General features: G+C 48.5%; 1 protein-coding gene across 3 annotated transcripts in view; it reads left to right on the forward strand.

Annotated features, from left to right (window-relative positions):
* LOC139228906 (paired box protein Pax-7) overlaps window positions 1-24,943 on the forward strand; it is a 155,877-nt gene that overhangs the window by 121,788 nt on the left and 9,146 nt on the right. For all 3 annotated transcript variants that reach the window (XM_070860406.1, XM_070860407.1, XM_070860408.1), the window contains one exon: window positions 21,188-21,434. In XM_070860406.1, the coding sequence (XP_070716507.1) occupies window positions 21,188-21,434 (247 nt within the window). The remainder of the gene's footprint in view (window positions 1-21,187; window positions 21,435-24,943) is intronic.

Below are 24,943 nucleotides of genomic sequence, written 5' to 3' on the forward strand. Positions count from 1 at the left end.
TCCTCTGCACCCTCTCGAGGACCTTCACGTCCTTCCTAAAGTGTGGTGACCAGAACTGCACACAATACTCCAGTTGTGGCCTAACCAGAGCTTTATAAAGGTTCAACATAATTCCCTGCTTTTGTACTCAATACCTCTATTTATGTAGCCCAGGATCCCATATGCTTTGCTAACTACCCTCTCAGTATGTCCTGCCACCTTCAAAGATCTGTGCACATGAGCCCCCAGGTCCCTCTGTCGCTGCACACTCTTTAGAACTGCATGAAGAATTTCTGAATCAGCCGGTGCCCTGTGTGTGTTGCGGGGCGAATGAAATAATTCCCGGTATCGACACCAAACCGGCGATAGCGAGGCAGCACCACCCGATTTCCTTTTCCAAAAAGGAGTATAAAACCAGCTGCTGATTTATTCTGCCACCCAGGACAAATGCCTATCTCATTAGATAGTGTCCGATATCAGAATATCTGCTGCGCCCTTCCACTGTCTCCGTACTCTGTCTGGTAATCTTCTATCAAAATGCCTGCTCAACTGTGCGATTGGATCTCCTGAAGGTGCTGACTCTCACTGGGGTTCAGGACCTACCTCCCCTGAAGGTGCTGACTCTCACTGGAGTTCAGGACCCTCCTCCCCTGAAGGTGCTGACTCTCACTGGGGTTCAGGACCTACCTCCCCTGAAGGTGCTGACTCTCACTGGGGTTCAGGACCTACCTCCCCTGAAGGTGCTGACTCTCACTGGGGTTCATGACCCTCCTCCCCTGAAGGTGCTGACTCTCACTGGGGTTCAGATCCCCTCCTCCCCTGAAGGTGCTGACTCTCACTGGGGTTCAGGACCTACCTCCCCTGAAGGTGCTGACTCTCACTGGGGTTCAGGACCCTCCTCCCCTGAAGGTGCTGACTCTCACTGGGGTTCAGATCCCCTCCTCCCCTGAAGGTGCAGACTCTCACTGGAGTTCAGGACCCTCCTCCCCTGAAGGTGCTGACTCTCACTGGGGTTCAGGACCTACCTCCCCTGAAGATGCTGACTCTCACTGGGGTTCAGGACCCTCCTCCCCTGAAGGTGCTGACTCTCACTGGAGTTCAGGACCCTCCTCCCCTGAAGGTGCTGACTCTCACTGGGGTTCAGGACCTACCTCCCCTGAAGGTGCTGACTCTCACTGGGGTTCAGGACCCTCCTCCCCTGAAGGTGCAGACTCTCACTGGAGTTCAGGACCCTCCTCCCCTGAAGGTGCTGACTCTCACTGGGGTTCAGGACCTACCTCCCCTGAAGATGCTGACTCTCACTGGGGTTCAGGACCCTCCTCCCGTGAAGGTGCTGAATCTCACTGGGGTTCAGGACCCTCCTCCCCTGAAGGTGCTGACTCTCACTACTGCCATGCTGAATGCTCGTCCCTCATGCGTGAGCTTCAATAGCATTAGCAGGGTATTACCCCCCGGGGAGAGGGGAGGGGACCGTTACAGCCAGTACCCACTCTGTTTTTGTCCAACATCCACAGACATGCACGATCCAGCAAGCGTCGCTGGGCAGCTTTTAGGAGCTGGAATCCCAGCTGACATTTCCACTAACCCAGGCAGAACTGAAACAAGCGACAGAAACTCAACACCCAGCCCAGCCGAGGTGCACTAACTCGGCACGGACCAGACCTCGAACCTGAGATCTTGCTGACTGTCTCAGTACCCCACTGAGTGGAGCATTCTTCCCGCGAGCCCTTGGGGTGGCTGATGTCAGTACTATCAGTACAGTAGCACACACACTATTTTAATTAATACACCAGCTTTCCTTTGTCATTATTGGATCGCAAACATGAATAGAGAGTGTTTGAGAAACAGCTGCTGTGTGCTCCAATTCTCCCGGGTACAAAATCACACCCTAGGGTCGCAGATAATGTTTATCACAGTTCTCTCTCTCGCTCACTCGCTATCTCTACACAAACCCAGGGAGAGACACTACATTCACATCTACAACCAGCTATTATTTTTTTCAGCCACCATTTACACCCAGGGACTGTGCTGTGTCTGCTCAGTATTATGTAAAGTAATAGATGGGTAGAGCAGGATTGCTAAGTGGTCTCTGGTCTCTCCCAGATGTGTCGTCTAACTCACTGTGGACTACATCCAGCTTTGTAATGATCCCTGATCATACTTCACTCCAGGGTATTGATCTAAGACCATGGGAGATTAATCCTGCACAAGTCAGGGATGACTTTAACAGCAGAATTCAAATAAAGCTAGGCTGTTTGATCCAGTGCCCATTGTAATCAGCGGAATTGGATCAGAGAAACGGGAATATAATCAACGACAACTTACAGTTTATACAGAAACTTTAACATAGTAAAATGTCCCAAGGTGCTTCACAGGAGCAGCTATCAGCCAATAATTGACACCGAGCCACTTAAGGAGATATTAGGACGGGTGACCAAGAGCTTTGTCTAAGAGGAAGGTTTTAAGGTGCGTCTTAATCGAGGAGAGGGAGATGAAGCAGCTGAGAGCTTTAGGGAGGGAATTCCAGAGTTTAGGGCCAGAGAGTTGAAAGCACGGCCGTCGATGGTGGAGCGAAGGGAGTGGGGGATGCTCAAGAGGCCAGAGTAGGAGAAACGCAGAGATCTCGGGGGCTTGTGGGACTGGAGAAAGTTACAGAGATAGGGAGGGGTGAGGCCATGGAGGAATTTGAACACAGAGATGAGAATTTTAAATTTGAGGCGTTGGGGACCGGGAGACAATGTAGGTCAGCGAGCACAGGGGTGATGGGACTCGTGTGGATGATGATGATTGGTGAACAGGACTTAAATAAGGAGGTCATTATATGGGGGAAAACATGATATACAGTGCAGCATTTTAGAGGGACATGTTAGAGATGAGCATTACATAAGGTGTGTTGTATAGAAGGGCACGTTATTTAAAGGAGGGTTATATTGAGGGGAGTGTTATTTAGAGGGAAGCATTACAAAGGACGAGCTTTACAACAACTGAACATAAGAGGGAGAGGAGTCTTTTATGGAATGTTATGAGGAGTATTAGAGAGTGGTATATATTTGATTTTCTTTTGGTGTTACTTTGCAGTTGCATCAAATAACCCAATCCTGGTTTGTGTTCATTGTTGTGATGTAGTTGGAACAATTTGATTATATTTCTTGCTTGCAATACTGTGCACTCTCTCCACCATCATTGCTCCCGTTATCAGTGATACAGAAACTGGTGCATGGACCCATACAGACCACATAGAGCGAACTAACTGTACTGGGATCATATATAAAGATCACACCAATATTACAGTGCTAGGATCATGTAATGAACGACTCTATCAGTGCAATATTAGAGTATAGGTTCACTGCAAGACTGAGTGTTGGGATCATTTGGGTTTCGGTTTATGGGCTGATTTGGTGATGCTTGGATTGGTCTGGGATCAGGGCTCTGACACTGGCAAAGCAACTGGAGAAACCGTGGTGTTTGATATTCTCGGTATACTGTGTTAACATGCTGTGTGCATGTGGTGCCATAAGGTTATTCAATGAACCACTAGTGGTCTGGTAGTGCTGGAACACAAGAACTGACTGATCCTCCAAGCGATCTGTACTGTCAGAGTGATAGGTTGCCACCTTTCGAGATCCTGCATCTGTTTCGTAGCATCACTATTCGCTGTGGCTCAGTGGGTAGCACTCTCGTCTACTGAGTCAGAAGGTTGTGGGTTCAAGACCCACTCCAGAAAATTCTAGGCAGACACTCCAATGCAGTATTGAGGGAGTGCGGCACTGTTGGAGGTGCAGTCTTTCAGATGAGATGTTAAATCAAGGTTCTTTCTGCTCTCTCAGGTGGATGTAAAAGATCCCATGGCACTATTTTGAAGAAAAGCAGGGGGAGTTATCTCCAGTGTCCTGGCCAATATTTATCCCTCAGTCAACAATCACTAAAACAGATTATCTGGTCATTATCACATTGCCGTTTGTGAGAACTTGCTGTGTGTAAATTGGCTGCCGTGTTTCCTACATTACAATAGTGACTACACTTCATTGGCTGTAAAGCGCTTTGGGATGTCCTGGGGTTGTGAAAAGCGCTATATAAATGCAAGTCTTTCTTTCTTTGTAACTCCCACTCTTGTCTAAACCTGAGCCGGCTCTTGTCTTCCACTCACATCGACCTTTTCACATAAAGAATGGAGCAAAGTCTAGTCCTTGATCAAAGCTTTGGCCCCACCACCTTGCTTCCAGTTAACCAGGCCCTGCTGTCCCCATGTCTTGGTCCTGACTGACAGGGGTGGGGGGGCCCTCCCTATCTCTGTAACCTCCGCCCTCCCTATCTCTGTAACCTCCTCCCTCCCTATCTCTGTAACCTCCGCCCTCCCTATCTCTGTAACCTCCCCCCTCCCTATCTCTGTAACCTCCGCCCTCCCTATCTCTGTAACCACCCCCCTCCCTATCTCTGTAACCTCCGCCCTCCCTATCTCTGTAACCTCCTCCCTCCCTAGCTCTGTAATCTCCTCCCTCCCTATCTCTGTAATCTCCCCCCTTCCTATCTCTATAACCCTACCTCCCTATCTCTGTAACCTCCGCCCTCCCTATCTCTGTAACCTCCTCCCTCCCTATCTCTGTAACCTCCGCCCTCCCTATCTCTGTAACCTCCCCCCTCCCTATCTCTGTAACCTCCGCCCTCCCTATCTCTGTAACCACCCCCCTCCCTATCTCTGTAACCTCCGCCCTCCCTATCTCTGTAACCTCCCCCTCCCTATCTCTGTAACCTCCTCCCTCCCTCCCTATCTCTGTAACCTCCCCCCTCCCTATCTCTGCAACCTCCCCCCTCCCTAGCTCTGTAATCTCCTCCCTCCCTATCTCTGTAATCTCCTCCCTCCCTATCTCTGTAACCCCCCACCCTCCCTAGTTCTGTAACCACCTCCCTCCCTAGCTCTGTAATCTCCTCCCTCCCTATCTCTGTAATCTCCCCCCTTCCTATCTCTATAACCCTACCTCCCTATCTCTGTAACCTCCTCCCTCCCTATCTCTGTAACCTTATCCCTCCCTATCTATGTAATCTCCCCTCCCTCTCTATCTCTGTAACCTCCTCCCTCCCTATCTCTGTAACCTCCTCTCCCTATCTCTGTAACCCCCTCCCTATTTCTGTAATCTCCTCCCTCCCTATCTCTGTAACCCCCCTCCCTATCTCTGTAATTCCCCTCCCTATTTCTGTAATCTCCTCCCTCCCTATCTCTGTTACCACCTCCCTCCCTATATCTGTAACCTCCCCCCTCCCTAGGACTGTAATCTCCCCTCCCTCCCTATTTCTGTAATCTCCTCCCTCCCTATCTCTGTAACCTCCTCCCTCCCTATCTCTGTAACCCCCCTCCCTATTTCTGTAATCTCCTCCCTCCCTATTTCTGTAATCTCCTCCCTCCCTATCTCTGTAACCTCCCTCCTCCCTATCTCTGTAACCTCCCCCTTCCCTATCTCTGTAACTTCCCCACCTCCCTATCTCTGTAACCTCCCCCCTCCCTATCTCTGTAACCTCCTCCCTCCCTATTTCTGTAACCTCCCCCCTCCCTATCTCTGTAACCTCCTCCCTCCCTATTTCTGTAACCCCCTCCCTCCCTATCACTGTAACCCCCTCCCTCCCTATCATTGTAACCTCCTCCCTCCCTACCTCTGTAACCTCCTCCCTCCATATCTCTGTAATCTCCTCCCTCCCTATCTCTGTAATCTCCTCCCTCCCTATCTCTGTAACCTCCTCCCTCCCTACCTCTGTAACCTCCTCCCTCCCTATCTCTGCAAACCCCTCCCTCCCTCCCTATCTCTGTAACCCCCTCCCTCCCTATCTCTGAAACCTCCTTCCTCCCTATCTCTGTAACCTCCTTCCTCCCTATCTCTGTAACCTTCTCCCTCCCTATCTCTGTAACCTCCTTCAGCCCTACAACCCTCCGAGATCTCTGCACTCCTCTAATTCTGGCCTCTTGTGCATTCCCTGATTTTCATCACTGCAACATTGGCTGCCTAGATGCTAAGTTCTGGAATTCCCTCTCAAAAACCTCTCACTTCTTTCTCCTCCTTAAGATCCTCCTTAAAACCTACCTCTTTGACCAAGCTATTGGTCACCTGTCCTAATGTCGCCTTATATGGCTCAGTATCAATTTTTGCTCTGAAAACACTTCTACAAAGCGCGTTAGGACGTTTTACTACTTTAAAGGCACTATATAAATGCAAGTTGTTGTTGTTGGTCATCTTTCAAAGATGAATTTAAGGAGCTTGTCGACACCAGTGTATCAGACTGGCAGAGTCCTGATGTCTCAAGGCAAGCCTGGCAGCTAATTCACTGACATATTAGCCGGGCACAGCAGATGGTAGTGCCTGTTTAAGCGTCCAACCCTTGCACATGTCGGTAGACAGTTGACCCTGAAGCTGACCTCGTGTCTGACTGTAAGTGTGCGACGGATGTGTCCAATTAGGATTGATCCTTTCAAGAGTCACCGTGGACAGGGCAGGAAATATGGTAAATCCGTTAGATTGACAGGTTTCAAGCAATCTCCTACCATAAAACACAGTGTATGAGGTCCCTATGTTTTTTTTTCTCTTTCCATATATATTCCTGTTAAGTATTTAAATTTCTTCTCACAATGAATCCAATGACTGGCTGTTGTGCAAGGTCCCAAGTCCGTTCCCTGGGCCCATCTCTCAACAGCAGGGTTAAGGGCAGATTCTGAAGAGGTGTAAGATCAGCCAGCGAGCCTGTTCCTGATCACTGCCCATTAACTCAATTGATTACGGGTGTGATGACCACCATAGTTGAGCAGCTTGTCGGCACTTTCCATATTGGCTAGTTGAGCCAGGTGCCAGAGGGCACTTGGTGCTCCTGACACTGAACCCAGCAAAGAGTCCACTTCAGTGCATGGTCACTGGGGGCGAGCACAGACTGCAACTTACTGTAATGCCTCAGTTTTAAAATTCTCACCCTCGTGTTCAAATCCCTCCATGGCCTCTGTTCTGCACCCCCCCCCCACCCCCCAACCAATCTCTGTAATCCCCTCCAGCTCGACAACCCTCCGAGATCTCTGCGCGCCTCCAATTCTGGCCTCTTGCCCATCCCCCACTTTCATTGCTCCGCCATTGACGGCCTTCAGCCGTCTAGGCCTTAAGCTCTGGAATTCCCTCCCTAAACCTCTCTGCCTCTCACTGCTCTCCTCCTTTAAGACGCTCCTTAAAACCTAGCTCTTTGACCAAGCTTTTGGTCTCCTGTGCTAATATCTCCTTCTGTAGCTCGGTGTCAAGTTTCCCTGTGATGCGCCTTGAGACATTTTACTACGTTAAAGGTGTTATATAATTGCAAGTTGTTGTTGTATTATGAGAAGCCCTGTAATTAAACATTTGTCACTTACAAAACAGGTTTAAACAGTTTTAAATATTTTTCTTCTGTGTCAGAGCTCCAGCACGGATTGGTTGAGAGTGATGTTCTAACTCGTTTAGAATAATCTCCCACTGGTTGTTGGCAGTACTGGGAGAGGTGATTCCAGAGGGTGAAATCTGAGCTCAACATCCTCCAAACATCTCCGAGTTGCTGCACAGGCTGTTTATTGGCTGTGCACCTGCTCACTGCACATTGATGGAACATGGTGCAAATAGGGCCATCATTTCTCTTGTTAATCTAGACAAGGACACCAAGGTTGAAGAGAAGCAGAAGAGAGGATGAAGTGAAGCAAGGAGTGATCACACCAAGCATGGGTTTTATAAAGCTCTAGATGGTAGGAGGAAATTAGAACGAGTGCCAGAGCAAGGACTCAACATGGTGAGAACATAAGTTAAAGAAAAATATGCCTCACCAATGAGCAGAGACTGGGATCTTTCTTTGTAAGTAACGCACCTCTGCCAGTGTAAGGTCTTTAGTCAGACTGTAGGCTGGGGTTTGGGACCTTGGGCAGTGACACACAGTGCAACATGGGCAATCCGGTTCACCATCAAACACTGAACTTCTCTCCCTTTCCTCTACTGACCTATTCTTGTCTTCATATCCTCTTCACCATTCACTTCCTGTCACTGGTGCAATACTCATAATCTGGGACAATAACAGCTCAATTGCCCTGTCCCACACTCCTGCCCACTCCAGGGACCCTACCCTCCCCCTCCCTTCCTCCGTCTGCCACCCCACCTCTCCCTCTTTCTCCTCTCGCCCATTTTCTACCTGCCCCTCCCCTTCCCTCCCTCCCTCTATACCCTTCACCCTCCTCCTCTCCCTCCCCATCCTCTCCCTCCCTCAACCCACTTCCTCCACTCTTCCCATTCAACCTCCCTCCCTATCCCTCCCCCTCACCCTCCCTCTCCCCATCTTCCCACCCCCCTCCTTCCCTCCCTATCTCTCGCCTCCTACCCTCCCTCCCTCTCCCCTCCTTCCCTGCCTCCCTCTCACCTCCTTCCTCTCCTCTCCTTCCCCCGCCCCACTTCTCTCCCTCTCCATTCCTTCTCCCTCTGCTTCCTCCTCTCCTTCCTCTCACCCTCCCCTCCTTCCTGCTCTCCCTCCCGCTCTCCCTCCTTCCCCACTCTCCTCCTCTCCCCCCTCGGCCTCCCCCTCCTTCCACCCGCTCTCTCCTCCTCCTCCTCCCCCTTCTCCCCCCCCTCCCCCTCCTTTTCCCTCCCCCTCCCCCCACCTCACTGTGATTTCCTTCTGGAGCTTTTCACTTTTCATTAACTCACTGGAGCCAATTAGCCGAGTGACATGGAGACCAGATAGAAAATCATCTCTGTCATCTGCTCTCTGCCAGACAGGAGCCAGCTAAGCTCAGTCGCAAGTACTGTCCAGTCCAGGTCTATTAATTACAACAGATTGAACGAGGCATGAAAATCCTCATAATTGCACTCATCACAATTTGTTTTGAAGCTCAATTTGTTTTTGTAATGAATTTCTGTTTTTTTGGCTTAAAGATGTACTGTCCCTCCCCCCCCCCCCCGTCCCCATTCCCTCCACTTCCTTCCTCTCGGTCCCTTCCCCCTGTCCCCTCCCAGTCCCCTCAGTGTGGCGCCACCTCCCCTCATATCCTTCATCTGAAAATCACAGCACTTTTTATATGGATTTAACTGAGTGACGTTTCTCATGTTTATTTCCTTTATATCTTTGGTAAATTTGTTTTCATCAGGGCAGTAAGTCCTGGGAAATAGACACCCAGTGTTCTGCATTGAGTGCAGCTAGCTCAGATTCAGCACGGGTTAGGTACAGAGTAAAGCTCCCTCTACACTGTCCCATCAAACACTCCCAGGGCAGGTACAGCACGGGTTAGATACAGAGTAAAGCTCCCTCTACACTGTCCCATCAAACACTCCCAGGGCAGGTACAGCATGGGTTAGATACAGAGTAAAGCTCCCTCTACACTGTCCCATCAAACACTCCCAGGGCAGGTACAGCACGGGTTAGATACAGAGTAAAGCTCTCTCTACACTGTCCCATCAAACACTCCTAGGGCAGGTACAGCACGGGTTATATACAGAGTAAAGCTCCCTCTACACTGTCCCATCAAATACTCCCAGAGCAGGTACAGCATGGGTTAGATACAGAGAAAAGCTCCCTCTACACTACTCCATCAAACACTCCCAGGGCAGGTACAGCACGGGTTAGATACAGAGTAAAGCTTCCTCTACACTGTCTCATCAAACACTCCCAGGGCAGGTACAGCACGGGTTAGATACAGAGTAAAGCTCCTTCTACATGGTCTTGTCAATGTTCCTAAGCTCAAACTCCAGGTGTGCCTCCCTTGCTCCAATTGTGTGACAAGATTTCTATTTGCTGCATCTGCTCTGAGTGAGATTGTCAATTTGGTGCTGGATTAAGAGCACTGGGTGTGATGTTCATTTGGGAGGTCCAATTACTAAATATTGACTGAGTTGTAGTTTTGTGACTGAGCGCCAAGGGCAGGAAGGAAGGTTTGAATGGGAGTGAACTCCTCCATGTTCCGGCAGAGTGAAACGTGCGTTTGCCTCTTTCTCGCGGCAGTAATCATTCAAGGCAGAGCGCAAGATGTATGTAGTGGTGGCACGCAACAGTTGGCTGCGGTGATGACTTGTTCTGTCGCAGCTCACAGGACTATCCCACACAATGGCGATGGATGGTACCACTCCAGGATGGTTTGAGAGCACCAGCAAGCTGTGTGCCTGCTTCACTGCCATCACTGTGCTCTATACTGCCTCGGCATGGTGACATGTGATATAGCTCCTCCAGGTGGGCATCCTCAGAGTCAGCACTAGATGGACCCAGCTGGCTACTCCAGAGGGATTTCCATTAACAGTGGTGTTAGTTTAGTATCACCCAGTGGGAAAGGGTTGGGACAGTGGGTGCCAGCTCAGTGTCACCCAGTGGGAGAGGGGAGGGACTGTGGGTGCTAACAGTGTCACCCAGTGGGAGAGGGCTGGGACAGTGGGTGAACATAAGAACATAAGAATTAGGAACAGGAGTAGGCCATCTAGCCCCTCGAGACTGCTCCGCCATTCAAAAAGATCATGGCTGATCTGGCCGTGGACTCAGCTCCACTTACCCACCCGCTCCCCTCAACCCCTAATTCCCTTATTGGTTAAAAATCTGTCTATCTGTGATTTGAATACATTCAATGAGCTAGCCTCAACTGCTTCCTTGGGCAGAGAATTCCACAGATTCACAACCCTCTGGGAGAAGAAATTCCTTCTCAGCTCAGTTTTAAATTGGCTTCCCGTATTTTGAGGCTGTGCCCCCTAGTTCTAGTCTCCCCGACCAGTGGAAACAACCTCTCTGCCTCTATCTTGTCTGTCCCTTTCATTATTTTGAATGTTTCTATAAGATCACCCCTCATCCTTCTGAACTCCAACGAGTAAAGACCCAGTCTACTCAATCTATTATCATAAGGTAACACCCTCATCTCCGGAATCAGCCTAGTGAATCATCTCTGTACCCCCTCCAAGGCTAGTATATCCTTCCTTAAGTAAGGTGACCAAAACTGCACGCAGTACTCCAGGTGCGGCCTCACCAATACCCTGTACAGTTGCAGCAGGACCTCCCTGCTTTTGTATTCCATCCCTCTCGCAATGAAGGCCAACATTCCATTCGCCTTCCTGATTACCTGCTGCACCTGCAAACAAAACTTTTTGGGATTCATGCACAAGGACCCCCAGGTCCCTCTGCACCGCAGCATGTTGTAATTTCTCCCCATTCAAATAATATTCCCTTTTACTGTTTTTTTTCCAAGGTGGATGACCTCACATTTTCCGACATTGTATTCCATCTGCCAAACCTTAGCCCATTCGCTTAACCTATCTAAATCCCTTTGCAGCCTCTCTGTGTCCTCTACACAACCCGCTTTCCCACTAATCTTTGTGTCATCTGCAAATTTTGTTACACTACACTCTGTCCCCTCTTCCAGGTCATCTATGTATATTGTAAACAATTGTGGTCCCAGCACCGATCCCTGTGGCACACCACTAACCACCGATTTCCAACCCGAAAAGGACCTATTTAACCCAACTCTCTGCTTTCTGTTAGCCAGCCAATTCTCGATCCATGCTAATACATTTCCTCTGACTCCACGTACCTTTATCTTCTGCAGTAACCTTTTGTGTGGCACCTTATCGAATGCCTTTTGGAAATCTAAATACACCACATCCATCGGTACACCTCTATCCACCATGCTCATTATATCCTCAAAGAATTCCAGTAAATTAGTTTCACATGATTTCCCCTTCATGAATCCATGTTGCGTCTGCTTGATTGCACTATTTCTATCTAGATGTCCCACTATTTCTTCCTTAATGATAGCTTCAAGCATTTTCCCCACTACAGATGTTAAACTAACCGGCCTATAGTTACCTGCCTTTTGTCTGCCCCCTTTTTTAAACAGAGGCGTTACATTAGCTGTTTTCCAATCCGCTGGTACCTCCCCAGAGTCCAGAGAATTTTAAGAATTAGGAACAGGAGTAGGCCATCTAGCCCCTCGAGCCTGCTCCGCCATTCAACAAGATCATGGCTGATCTGGCCGTGGACTCAGCTCCACTTACCCGCCTGCTCCCCATAACCCTTAATTCCCTTATTAGTTAAAAATCTACCTATCTGTGACTTGAATACATTCAATGAGCTAGCCTCAACTTCTTCCTTGGGCAGAGAATTCCACAGATTCACAACCCTCTGGGAGAAGAAATTCCTTCTCAACTCGGTTTTAAATTGGCTCCCCCGTATTTTGAGGCTACCTGTAGAAGCTCTTACTGATATTTCTTGCTAGTTTGCTCTCAACTGCTATCTTCTCTGTCATCAATTTTTTTAGTCGTCCTTTGCTGGTTTCTAACAATTTCCCAATCCTCTGGCCTTCCACTGTCCTTCACAACATTGTTTGCCTTTTTTTCAATTTGATACCATCCTTTACTTCGGTAGATTATAACGAATGCATCTGCTATAACTTCCGCCATCTCTTTTAATACATTGGAATGCATTTCATCAGGACCAGGGGACTTGTCTACCTTGAGTCCCATTAGCCTGTCCAGCACTACCTCCCTAGTGATAGTGATTGTCTCAAGGTCCTCCCTTCCCACACTCCCGTGACCAGCAATTTTTGGCATGGTTTTTGTGTCTTCCACTGTGAAGACTGAAGCAAAATAATTGTTTAAGGTCTCAGCCATTTCCACATTTCCCATTATTAAATCGCCCTTCTCATCTTCTAAGGGACCAACATTTACTTTAGTCACTCTCTTCCGTTTTATATATCGGTAAAAGCTTTTACTATCTGTTTTTATGTTTTGCGCAAGTTTACTTTCGTAATCTATCTTTCCTTTCTTTATTGCTTTCTTAGTCATTCTTTGCTGTCGTTTAAAATTTTCCCAATCTTCTAGTTTCCCACTAACCTTGGCCACCTTATATGCATTGGTTTTTAATTTGATACTCTCCTTTATTTCCTTGGTTATCCACGGCTGGTTATCCCTTCTCTTACCGCCCTTCTTTTTCACTGGAATATATTTTTGTTGAGCACTCTGAAAGAGCTCCTTAAAAGTCCTCCACTGTTCCTCAATTGTGCCACCGTTTAATCTGTGTTCCCAGTCTACTTTAGCCAACTCTGCCCTCATCCCACTGTAGTCCCCTTTGTTTAAGCATAATACGCTCGTTTGAGACACTACTTCCTCACCCTCAATCTGTATTACAAATTCAACCATACTGTGATCACTCATTCCGAGAGGATCTTTTACTAGGAGATCGTTTATTATTCCTGTCTCATTACACAGGACCAGATCTAAGATAGCTTACTCCCTTGTAGGTTCTGTAACATACTGTTCTAAGAAACAATCCCGTATGCATTCTATGAATTCCTCCTCCAGGCTACCCCGTGCGATTTGATTTCACCCAGTGGGAGAGGGGAGGGACGGTGGGTGCTAACTCAGTGTCACCCAGTGGGAGAGAGCTGGTACAGGGGTTCCAGCTCAGTGTTACCCAGTGGGTGAGGGCTGGGATGGTGGGTGCCAGCTCAGTGTCACCCAGTAGGAGAGGGGAGGGATAGTGGGTGCTAACTCAGTGTCACCCAGTGGGAGAGGACTGGTACAGTGGGCTCTAGCTCAGTGTCACCCAATGGGAGAGGGCTGGGACAGTGGGTGCCAGCTCAGTGTGATCTGTTGAAGGGTTAAACAGTATTTCAAGAATTCAACTTCCATCAACAAACTAAAATATTAAAGTGAAAGGATTAAGTTACGTGAAATTAGCTGCATTTGTCAGTCACTGAGATGGGCCTTTAATGTTGCTGCATGTTTGGGACACACTGGGTATTCATTTAATTGCTATCAGGCCTGGTCACAGATTCCATTGTAATCTGACGAGTAAATTAACTCCCTGTGAATTGCATTCACTTGGTGTCTCATTTAGCCCCATTTTCCAATTGTCTCTCCCCTTTAAATAAAAAGACACCCCTCTATCTCTGTCTCAACCTTGCTGTCTTTCAGTATAGCCCCCACCCCCAAAGCTTTCAAAGAACAGATTGTTAAACAACTAGATCTGTTTTTGTAACTGGTGTCTTGTGCCCCCTCCTTTCGCCTCCCCACCCCCTCCTGTTCCCCTCACAACCCCCACCCCCCCCCCCCCCCCCCCACCTTCGCCGCTCGATATAGATTACAGGGGCTGACTGATGCAGTGGAGGGCAGGGTTCTGAAACTCGGTCTATCAGTGCTGCAAACAGTGTCGCCCCAGGCAGGGCAGCCTGCCCTTGTCACTCTTTGTACTTTGACTCTCTTTCACGTTTCATTGAGGAGACCCGAAAGATCTCAAGAAACCTCGTTTGGATCCAATAAGTCACTCGGTGTAGTCTATTACTTGTGCCCGCAGGGGGTTTCTGCGCGCTCCTAACACTGAGTGCAGAGAGAGAGAGAAAGAGAGAGAAAACAGAGAGAACTTTTAAACCTTAATCGAAATCATTTGCTAACAGTTCCCAGTCTTTCACACCACACAGCAGCCAGGAATTGCCCTGGATTCCTTTGAATACAAAGCAAAAAAACAGTATTATTACCAATCACAGATGGAGTGAGAACGGATTTCAGTGCCACTCAGGGTAAAAATGTAAATAATTTTAGTATAGAGCAATAATAAAAGATAATAAAGGCACCTCACATTCGCTGTTAATTTAGCGTTTTATTCAGCTACATCTCTTCATCCCTTCCAATCCACGTTTCTTCTCTATCCCCACCCCAGTGTTATAACTCTTGCTGACAGTCCATGGCGGTCGATTATTTCCCCCACCCATCTCCATCTACCCTCACTAACTCACCCAAACTGACGTTGTGACTTGACTATTTTCTGTGTTTGCATTCTGGGGTGAGGATGTGCCCAAACTCCCGATACCTGCTCCTCCTCAGGACAGCCAGCTCAGAAAATTAACACCCCCGGTGTCATCGGGATGTTCAACTGTGGAAGGCATCACAGCCAAGCCCAATTCTGCCCCTTCCTAACCAGGTGATACTGAGGCCAATTGAACCATATTTCCTTTCAGCTTCTTAATAAAAAAAAATGATGTTTCATTTTCACCCCAAAATAATTTATTTTCCGGGAATCCTTTCAATGGTAGTTGGAGTTAGTATGCAGCATCACCAGGCTGCACTTACAAACTATTACAGCACAGAAACAAACCATTTGGCCCAACTGGTCCATGCGGTGTTTATATTCCACAAGAGCCTCCTCCCAACCCTCTTCATCTCACTCCATCAACGTATCCTTCGATTCCTTTTTCACTCATGTATTTATCTAGCTTCCACTTCAATGTATCTATGCTTTTCACCTCAACTATTCCCTGTGGCAGCGAGTTCCACAATCTAACCACTCTCTGGGAAATGAAGTTTCTCCTGAATTCCCATTTTGGATTTAATAATAACTCTCTTATATTTATGGCTTCCAGTTCTGGTCTCACCTGCAAGTGGAAACATCTTATTTATGTCTACGCTATCAAACCTTTTCATAATCTTGAAGAACTCTATCAGGTCAACCTTCATTTTGCTCTTTTCTAGAGCAAAAAGCCCCAGCCTGTTCAATCATCCCTGATAGGTATAACCTCTCAGTTCTGGTATCATCCTAGTAAATCTATTTTGCACCTTCTCCCGTGCCTCTGTCTCCTTTTTATAATATGGAGACCAGAGCAGTTCACAGTACTCCAAGTATGGTCCAACCAACTTTCTATACAAGTTTAACAAACTTCACTGAATTTCAATTCTATCCCTCTAGAAAAGAACCCCAGTGCTTTGTTTGCTTTTTTATGGCCTTATAAACCTGCATTACGACTTTTAATGAAGTGTGTATCTGTACCCCCAAATCCCTCTGTTCCTCTACCCCATTTAGACACTTGTTTTCCAGGGGGTATGTGGCCTCCTTATTCTTCCAACCAAAATATATGACCTCGCACTTATCAAAATTGAAGTTAATTTAGCAATTATACGCCCATTCTGCAAGTTTATTAATGTTTGCCTGCATTTTACCACAGTCCTCCTCCGTATTAACAACCCCCTCGCTCCCCCCCTCCCCCCGCAAGTTGGTGTTATCTTCAAATTTTGAAATTGGACTTTCGATTCCTGAGTCAAAATTGTTTACGTAAATCTCTTGTGGAATACCACTTCCACTATTTGCCAAACTTTAACCCCGACTCTCTGTTTTCTGTTTTGTAGTCAGCTTGCTATCCATTCTGCTACTTGTCCCCTGATTCCACATGTTCTGACCTTAGTCATGAGTCTACTATGCGGTACCTTATCGAAGGCTTTTTGGAAAACAAAATATATTATGTCTACTTCATTACCCTTATCTATCCTTTCTGTTACTTCTTCAAAGAATTCAATAAGGCCTGTTAAGCATGAACTTCACTTTTGGAATCCGTGCTGACTACTCTTAATTATAATTTCAGTTTTTAGATGATTTTCTATTACATCTTTGATTAAGGATTTTATTAACTTTCCTATGACTGATGTTAAGCTAATTGGTCTATAGTTCCCTGGGCTTGTTCTGTCTCCCTTTTAATATACAGAAATCACATTAGCTGTCCGCCAGTCCTCTGGCACTATCCCATTTTCTCGTGAATTTTTTGTGTACATGTAATAGTGCCTCTGCTATCTCTTCCCTAACTTCTTTTAAATGCCCAGATGCAATCCATCTGGACCAGAGGTTAAGGTTGATTAGTTTATCAATTATCTCCTTTCTATCTTAAATGTCTTTATATCTTCACAACATCAAACCCAGGGAGAGAACTTACATTTATATAGCGCCTTTCACAATCACAGGATGTCCGAAAGCAGTTTACCGTCAATGAAGTACTTTTGAAGTTTAGTCACTGTTGTAATGTAGGATATGCGGCAGCCAATTCATGCACAGCAGGGTCCCACAAACAGCAATGTGATAATAATCAGATATCTGTTTTAGTGATAAATATTCGCAAGGACACCCGTGAAAGCTCCCCTGCTCTTCTTTGAATAATTCCGTGGGATCTTTTACGTCCACCTGAGAGGGCAGACGGGGCCTCAGTCAAAAATGGCACATCCAACAGAGCAGCACTCCCTCAGTACTGCTCCTGGGAGTGTCAGCCTGGATTACATGCTCAAGTCTCTGGAGTGGGGCTTGAACCCATGACCTTCTGACTCAGAGGTGAGACTGCTATCCACTGAGCCACAGCTGTCACGTGACAGTCTGCATTGGGAATAGGAGCATTTTGCTCGCTGTAAAAAAAGGAGTGGTCCTCCTGCTCTAAAATATTCTTCGCAGTCGAGTTTTGCAGTGTTAAACAATTACTGCTTGAAGCTTGTGGAGAAGTAATTGAGCTGGTGCTCGGCCTTCACAGCTTTGCAACAACTTGTTCTATAAATACACTTCATTGAGTTGAAACATGTCTCAGCACAGGGGAGGATGCATGCAGTGAGTGTTAATTATATAGGTGCACATGATAGACATTTTGAGCACAGCATGATTCCCTCAGTACTGCCCCTCCGACAGTGCAGCTCCCTCAACACTGCCCCTCTGACAGTGTAGCTCTCCCCCAGCACTGCCCCTCCAACAGTGCAGCACTCCCTCAGCACTGCCCTTCCAACAGTGCAGCACTCCCTCAGCACTGCCCCTCCAACAGTGCAATACTCCCTCAGCACTGCCCCTCAACGGTGCAGCACTCCCTCAGTACTGCCCCTCCGACAGTACAGATCTCCCTCAGCACTACACCTCCAACAGTGCAACACTCCCTCAGTACTGCACCGCCGACAGTGCAGCACTCCCTCAGTACTGCACCTCCGACAGTGCAGTGCTCCCTCAGTATTGCCTTCACCCATGCAGATCTCCCTCGGTACTGCATCTCCGACAATGCAGCACTCCCCCAGTACTGCCCTGCCGAAAGTGCAGCTCCCTCAGTACTGACCCTTTGACAGTGCAGCGCTCCCTAGTAATGCCCCTTCAACAGTTCAGCACTCCCTCAGTACTGCACCTCTAATAGTGCAGCACTCCCTCAGTACTGCCCCTCCGGCAGTCCAGCACTCCCTCAGTACTGCCCCTCCGACAGTGCGGTGCTCCCTCAGTACAGCCTCTCTGACAATGCAGCACTCCCTCAGTACAGCACAGCCTCAGTACAGCCCCTCCGACAGTGCAGCACTCCCTCAATACAGCCCTTCCAACAGTGTGGTGCTCCGTCGGTACTGCGCTGGATTGTGGAGCTCAAGTTCACAATGCTCTGACCAAGACAAGCTAGCGGTAAAATTAGGTCAAAACACCTCACTGGCAAGTGACATCACTGGAATATGTAAAGTGAGAGACTTCACTCCCACTTGTGACCGCAAACACACGAAGATCGCAAAGGTATTATCAGCAGACACTGCCCCTTTAAATGCGTAGAGTATCAGTATACCCCGCAATGTTCTGCAGTCTTCTAATGTGAAGGTTAGATGGAGAGCATTGTGTGATCGTAGCCTGAATCTGGCCCCGTTAGCTTTATAAATCCCCAGACCCTGCCAAGGAGTGAAAGTGTATCTGGGTGGGAATGAGAGGAGCTGGGTCGTGTAGCCCCTTGTCACATTGCTGAGTGGTGAAGTGATCCCTCACACCAACCATTCACAGCTTGCGTTTTAGACGATGTTTTAATAACATCACAGACCAAAATAAGGCTCTGGAATTTTATCCCCAGAACAGCAGGCTGATATTCCATGAGAATGCTGTGCAAATAATGAGTGAAAAAAAACTGGATTACTGGTGGGTTAAAGGGACACTTTTGGCATTTTTGCGGGTGTCAATTTTCAAACTGAGGGAACATTTCAAACACATTCATAGATTTAAAAAAAAGGTTAAACCTAATTCCTCCCCATGCTCCAATGAAGATGCTGACTCTCACTGGGGTTCAGGTCCCTACACCACTGGGGGAGAGGTTACTGAGTGACATTTGGGGGGAGCTATATTAACCCCTCCCCCAGCGCCCTGTGTCACTGACTGTATCTCTACTGATGTTAATCAGGCTCCCTCACACTGTAACTCAGTAACTCTCCCCCCCCCACCCCCCCCCCGACTTGTGTGTTATTGACTGTATCTCTACTGATGTTAATCAGCTCCCTCACATTGTAACTCAGTTACCCTCCCCCAGTGCCCTGTGTTACTGACAATATCTCTGCGAATGTTAATCCACCTCTCTCACACCGTCACTCAGTAACCTCTCCGCTCTGTAACTGACTCCCTCTTTAAAGGGGGTCTTGGTGGTGAGACTCACTCTTTATAAGGGGTCCTGACAGCGGGACTCTTCTTTATAAGGGGTCCTGACGGTGAGACTCCCTCTTTAACAGGAGCACATGTAAGTGGAACAGATAGCTTGTTGTTTAACAGCCAGGGCTGTTTGTGTGGGTTAAGTAATGGTCCCTGTGGGATTAGCACTCCCCGAGGCTGTTGGCTCTGAAGTTGCCAGAATTAATTACTTTTTTTCTCTCTCAAAGAATGACTTATCTCGCAGGGAAAGTGCGAGATGCCCCGAGGGTGCTTTGCGTATCTTTCAGTGAGACGCTGTGTTTAGCCTTACCTCTTGGATTTCTATCAAACACCCATCCTCCCCAGCGCCGCGCAGCCAGCGCCCCAGCCTGCAGAAAGTTCCCACAGCAGAGCCTTGATCGGGGAGCAGAGCGGCCCAGTCCACCCCCAGTAATCACTGCGGTCTGGTTATGATTTCTGAGGAGCCCTGTCAGTCTGTGTGATTGACAGCCGGGCTGCTCAGAGCTCCCAGTGCCCATCAGATAAAGCATTGCAGATGTTACACACTTTCTGGTTTCTCTTCAGGAACCATCGACCTCGCTTTACACATTCCCATCGGGGGGAGGGGAGGGCCTGCATGGGTTTTTTTTAAAGTTTACTTCCCCGACTGAGGATGATGTGTGTTTAATGGGATCATTAGCTTGTATTTTGGTGTGGGCTGCTGTGTTTGATCACTGTGTCGACACTGCCACCCTGAGGACAACCTGTGTGACAGGGCTTTAGATATTCGGAAGGCGGGAAGTGGCAGGTGACCATTTTGGGGGTCAGTGCCTGCTGCTCCCTCACACTGCTGTTCGGGCTGACTTTACAGCACGGAGCTGTGTGTGCGGCTGTAGTTTGCAGGCTGTGTCTGATCCACTTACCGCCCGTTCTCCTCCGAACTTTTCTCTCTTGTTCTTCCTAAACTCCAAGTCAGAAAATAGTTTTTAGGTGACAGGTCTCTGTCCCAAACAACCCCCACCCCGCGGCCCGATCCCACATCCTTATCCCATCTCCCCTATCCCCTCCCCCAATCCCACGCCCCTATCCCCACCCCCTATCCCTATCCCCATCTTCCCTATTCCCACCCCCTATCCCATCTCCCTATCCCCCATTTCTATCCCCATCCCCCAAGGGGGCGTCACAGTCCAGTCTGATCCTCTCCTCACCCAAACTACACTCACGAGTCACTGGATGGTGATCGGGAGCAGGGGCCCTGGAGCCTAGCGGACTGACATAGACTGCGCACCCAAACAGCCAACATGTGGGACAGGGGTGGGGCCTTTTGGCTAAGATCATGCGTAACTGACCTGACAGGGGAGTAGCCACCATGACCTCCGGGTGGTTCTCCCTGGATCAGGAAGGTATATGCTTGCTTTTTTGGAAACAGGAGGTGGGTGGGGTGGCTTGACCCATCCACCTCCACGGAGGTGTGTGGGGGACCTGACCCATCCACCTCCATGGCATGAACCTGGTATTGCAGTACTTCCAGGAACGGTGCAGTGGCTCTAGGCCTTTTGGCTAAGAGCATTGGCGCAGAGTGATCCTTGGCGTGTGCAAGGTGACCTCTGGCGTTTGTGATTTGACAAAGAATTGGAACGATTGGCTACGAATTTCAAAAAACAAACATGTGGGACAGGGGTGGGGCTACATCTTTATTTGAAAAACGGAGAGTTCTGATCACCATCATCGCTTCCCCTCCCCTTCTCACCCCTCCCCTATAACCCTCTCTCTTCACTCACCCCTCCCCTCCCTTCTCACCCCTCTCTAACCCCTTCCCAATAACCCTCTCCCCCACTCACCCCTCCCTTCTCACCCCTCTCATCCCCCTCCTCCTTTCTCTCAACACCTCACCTCTGCCCCTCCAACCACCCCTCTCACCCCCCCCCCCCTCACCTTCCCCTCTAACCCCCCCTCCTCCTCTAACACCCCTCCCCCTCTAACCTCCCTTCCCTCTCTCTGGCCCAGTCTCCTCTCTCTTCAGTAATCTCGCCTCTCTCTCCCCTTCTCTCTCCCGCAGGTGATGAGTATCCTGAGTAATCCCGGAGCGGTCCCCACCCAGCCGCAGCACGACTTCTCCATCTCCCCCATGCATGGGAGCCTGGACACCTCGAACCCGCTCTCCGCCAGCTGCAGCCAGCGTTCGGACTCCATCAAGGGTGTGGAGAGCCTGCCCAGCTCACAGTCCTACTGCACGCCTGCCTACAGCACATCTGGATACAGCATGGACCCTGTGCCCGGCTACCAGTACGCCCAATATGGACAGAGTAAGCATCACCCGCCGGAAGCACACCCCAGGGAAGAGAGCAGTACTGGGGTTGGGGCGGGGGAAAAGGGTGGTGGAGAAATGGTGCCACGTCTCACACACTGAGCAGGGAGGCCCAGGTTTGATCCTCCATCTATGCCGAGTGAGTCAATCTCAGCCAAAAGGGAGCATATGGGGCACTACAATTATCCTCAGTGCCCTTGGGTTAGGGAGGCAGGAAAAAGCCCCAAACACCCTTTCCTGATCACTGTCAGTGACACTGTTCTGGGCAGGGCATGTGTCTACCCTGGGTGAGGACACAATGGGCTTTGAGTTGGTGAACTTATGGTCAACACTGACTGTCCAGGCTGACGGAGGAGGCATGGCATGTTGAGTGAATTACTGGAGGGCCCTCAAACTAAAGGCACAGGCCACAGCGATGCAGCGGGAATTGGAAAAACAAAGGCAAAATACCGCGGATGCTGGACATCTGAAGTAGAATGCTGGAAATACCCAGCAGGTCAGGCAGCAACTGTGGAGAGGGAAACAAAGTTAACATTGTAGGTCGATGACCTTTCCAGTCAGCACTGGAATAAGTTCGAGGTGTAACAGATTTTAAGCAAGTACAGAGGCAGGGAAAGAGGAGAGAGGAGGAAAGAACAAAAGGGAAGATCTGTGATAGGGTGGAAGGCAGGAGAGATTAAATGACAAAAGGGATGATGGTGCGAGGCACAAGGGGCTGGTAATGGGACCAGTAAGGAAACAAAAGATGGATCGAGCAGAGGTGTAAAAGGGACGAGCAGAACCATCAACAGCTATCGTCCAAAACAACGGGAGCCGCAGTTAGGACCTGAAATTGGTGAACTGGATGTTGAGTCCAGAAGGTTGTAAAGTACCTAATCGAAAGACGAGGGGCTGTTCCTCGAGCTTATGTTGAGCTCCATTGGAACAATGTAAGAAGCCGAGGATGGAGTGGGAGCGGAGCAGAGAATTAAAGGGACAGGTAAACAGAAGCTCGGGGTCACGCTTAGGAGGTGTTCCGCAAAGCGGTCACCCAATCTGCATTTGGTATCCCCAATGTAGAGGAGACCGCAATGTGAGCAACGAATATATATATATCTATATATTGAAATACAAGTAAATCACTGTTTCACCTGGAAGGAGGAAGGAGTGTTTGGAGCCCTAGTTCCTGGGAAGGGAGGGACTAAAAGGGGAGGTGTTGCGTCTCCTGCCGTGTCGTGGGAAGGGGAGTGGGTGCTGGGGTTGATTGATGACTGGACCAGGGTGTCGCGGAGGGAACGGTCCCATTGGTATGCTGAAAGGGGAGGGGAAGATGTGATTGGTGGTGGGATCACACTGGAGGTGGCAAAAATGGCAGAGGATGATCCGATGAATCTGGAGGCTGGCGGAGTGAAAGGTGAGGACAAGGGGAACCCTGTCGTGATTTGGGAGGGAGAGGAAGGGGTAAGAGCAGAACTGCGGAAAATGGAACAGACACAGTCGAGTGCCATGTCAACCATGGTGGAGGGGAATCCTAGGTTGAAGAAAAAGGAAGACATATCGGAAGCACTGGTATGGAAGGTGGCATCGTAAGAACAGATGCAACGGAAATGGAGAAACTAGGAGAATGGAATGGAGTCCTTGCAGGAAGCGGGGTGGGAGGAAGTGTAGTCCAGGTAGCTGTGGGAGTCAGTGGCTTATTGTGGATACTGGTTGATAGCCTATCCCCAAAAATGGATACAGAGAAGTCGAGGAAGGGAAGGGAAGAGTTGGAGATGGACCATGTGAAGGCGAGGGAATAGTGGAAATTGGAAGCAAAGTTGACAACATTTTCCAGTTTGGGGCGAGAGCAGGAAATGGCATCAATACAGTCATCAATGTACTGGGGAAAAGAGCTGAGGGAGGGGACCTGAGTAGGACTGGAACAAAGAATGTTACACATATCCCACGAAAAGGCAGGCATAGCTAGGACCCATGTGTGTTCCCATAGCAACACCTTTAATTTGGAGAAAGTGAATGGAGTTAAAGGAGAAGTTGTTCAATGTGAGAACAAGTTTGTGAGGATGGTGGTGGATGAGGACTAGTTGGGTCTCTATTCAAGGAAGAAGATTTGAACGTAAAGCTGGGCTCAAAACTCCAATTCCTTTATTTTCTTCCCGCTCTGTGCCACCACCTCCTGCTGCCACAGCAAGATCATTTAGCACATTAGAAAGATCTCGGTATCCGACTGTGAGCATGCTCAGAAATCTGACCATGAACTTCAGCACAACCAGGCTGATAACACGCAAAGACTTTGTAATCAATGGGACATAATAGCTCATGAGCTAAATCCTGTTACGATCAGTGAAGTGTTAGATCAGGGTGTGACAGTGAGGGGTGTGGGATATCAGAGTGTTATAGTGAGGAGTGTGTTAAAGCAGAGTGTTACAGTAAGGGATGTGGATTTATCAGGGTGTTACAGTGAGGACTGTGTTATATAAGAGAGTTATAGTGAGGGTTGTGTTATATCAGAGTGTTAGTGAGGGGTGTGTTATAGCAGAGTGTTATAGTGAGGGGTGTGTTATATCCGGGTGTTACAGTGAGGGCTGTGTTATATCTGGGTGTTACAGTGAGGGGTGTGTTATATCAGAGTGTTATAGTGAGGGGTGTGTTATATCCGGGTGTTACAGTGAGGGCTGTGTTATATCTGGGTGTTACAGTGAGGGGTGTGTTATATCCATGTATTACAGTGAGGGGTGTGTTATATCAGAGTGTTATAGTGAGGGGTGTGTTATATCTGGGTGTTACAGTGAGGGATGTGTTATATCAGAGTGTTATAGTGAGGGGTGTGTTATATCTGGGTGTTACAGTGAGGGTTGTGTTATATCAGAGTGTTATAGTGAGGGGTGTGTTATATCTGGGTGTTACAGTGAGGGGTGTGTTATATCAGAGCGTTACAGTGAGGGGTGTGTTATATCAGAGTGTTACAGTGAGGGGTGTGGGATATCAGAGTGTTACAGTGAGGGGTGTGTTATATCTAGGTGTTACAGTGAGGGGTGCGTTATATCTGGGTGTTACAGTGAGGGGTGTGGGATATCTGGGTGTTGCAGTGAGGGGTGTGTTATATCAGAATATTATAGTGAGGGGTGTGTTATGTCTGGGTGTTACAGTGAGGGGTGTGTTATATCAGAGTGTTACAGTGAGGGGTGTGTTATATCAGAGTGTTACAGTGAGGGGTGTGTTATATCAGAGTGTTATAGTGAGGGGTGTGCTATATCAGAGTGTTACAGTGAGGGGTGTGGGATATCAGAGTGTTACAGTGAGCGGTGTGTTATATCTGGGTGTTACAGTGAGGGGTGTGGGATATCAGGGTGTTACAGTGAGGGGTGTGTTATATCTGGATGTTACAGTGAGGGGTGTGGGATATCTGGGTGTTACAGTGAGGGGTGCGTTATATCTGGGTGTTACAGTAAGGGGTGTGGGATATCTGGGTGTTGCAGTGAGGGGTGTGTTATATCAGAGTGTTTGTATTGATGGAGCTGTGATGTGTTA

This window comes from Pristiophorus japonicus, chromosome 18 (genome assembly GCF_044704955.1).
Source record: "Pristiophorus japonicus isolate sPriJap1 chromosome 18, sPriJap1.hap1, whole genome shotgun sequence".
Lineage (NCBI taxonomy): Eukaryota > Metazoa > Chordata > Chondrichthyes > Pristiophoridae > Pristiophorus > Pristiophorus japonicus.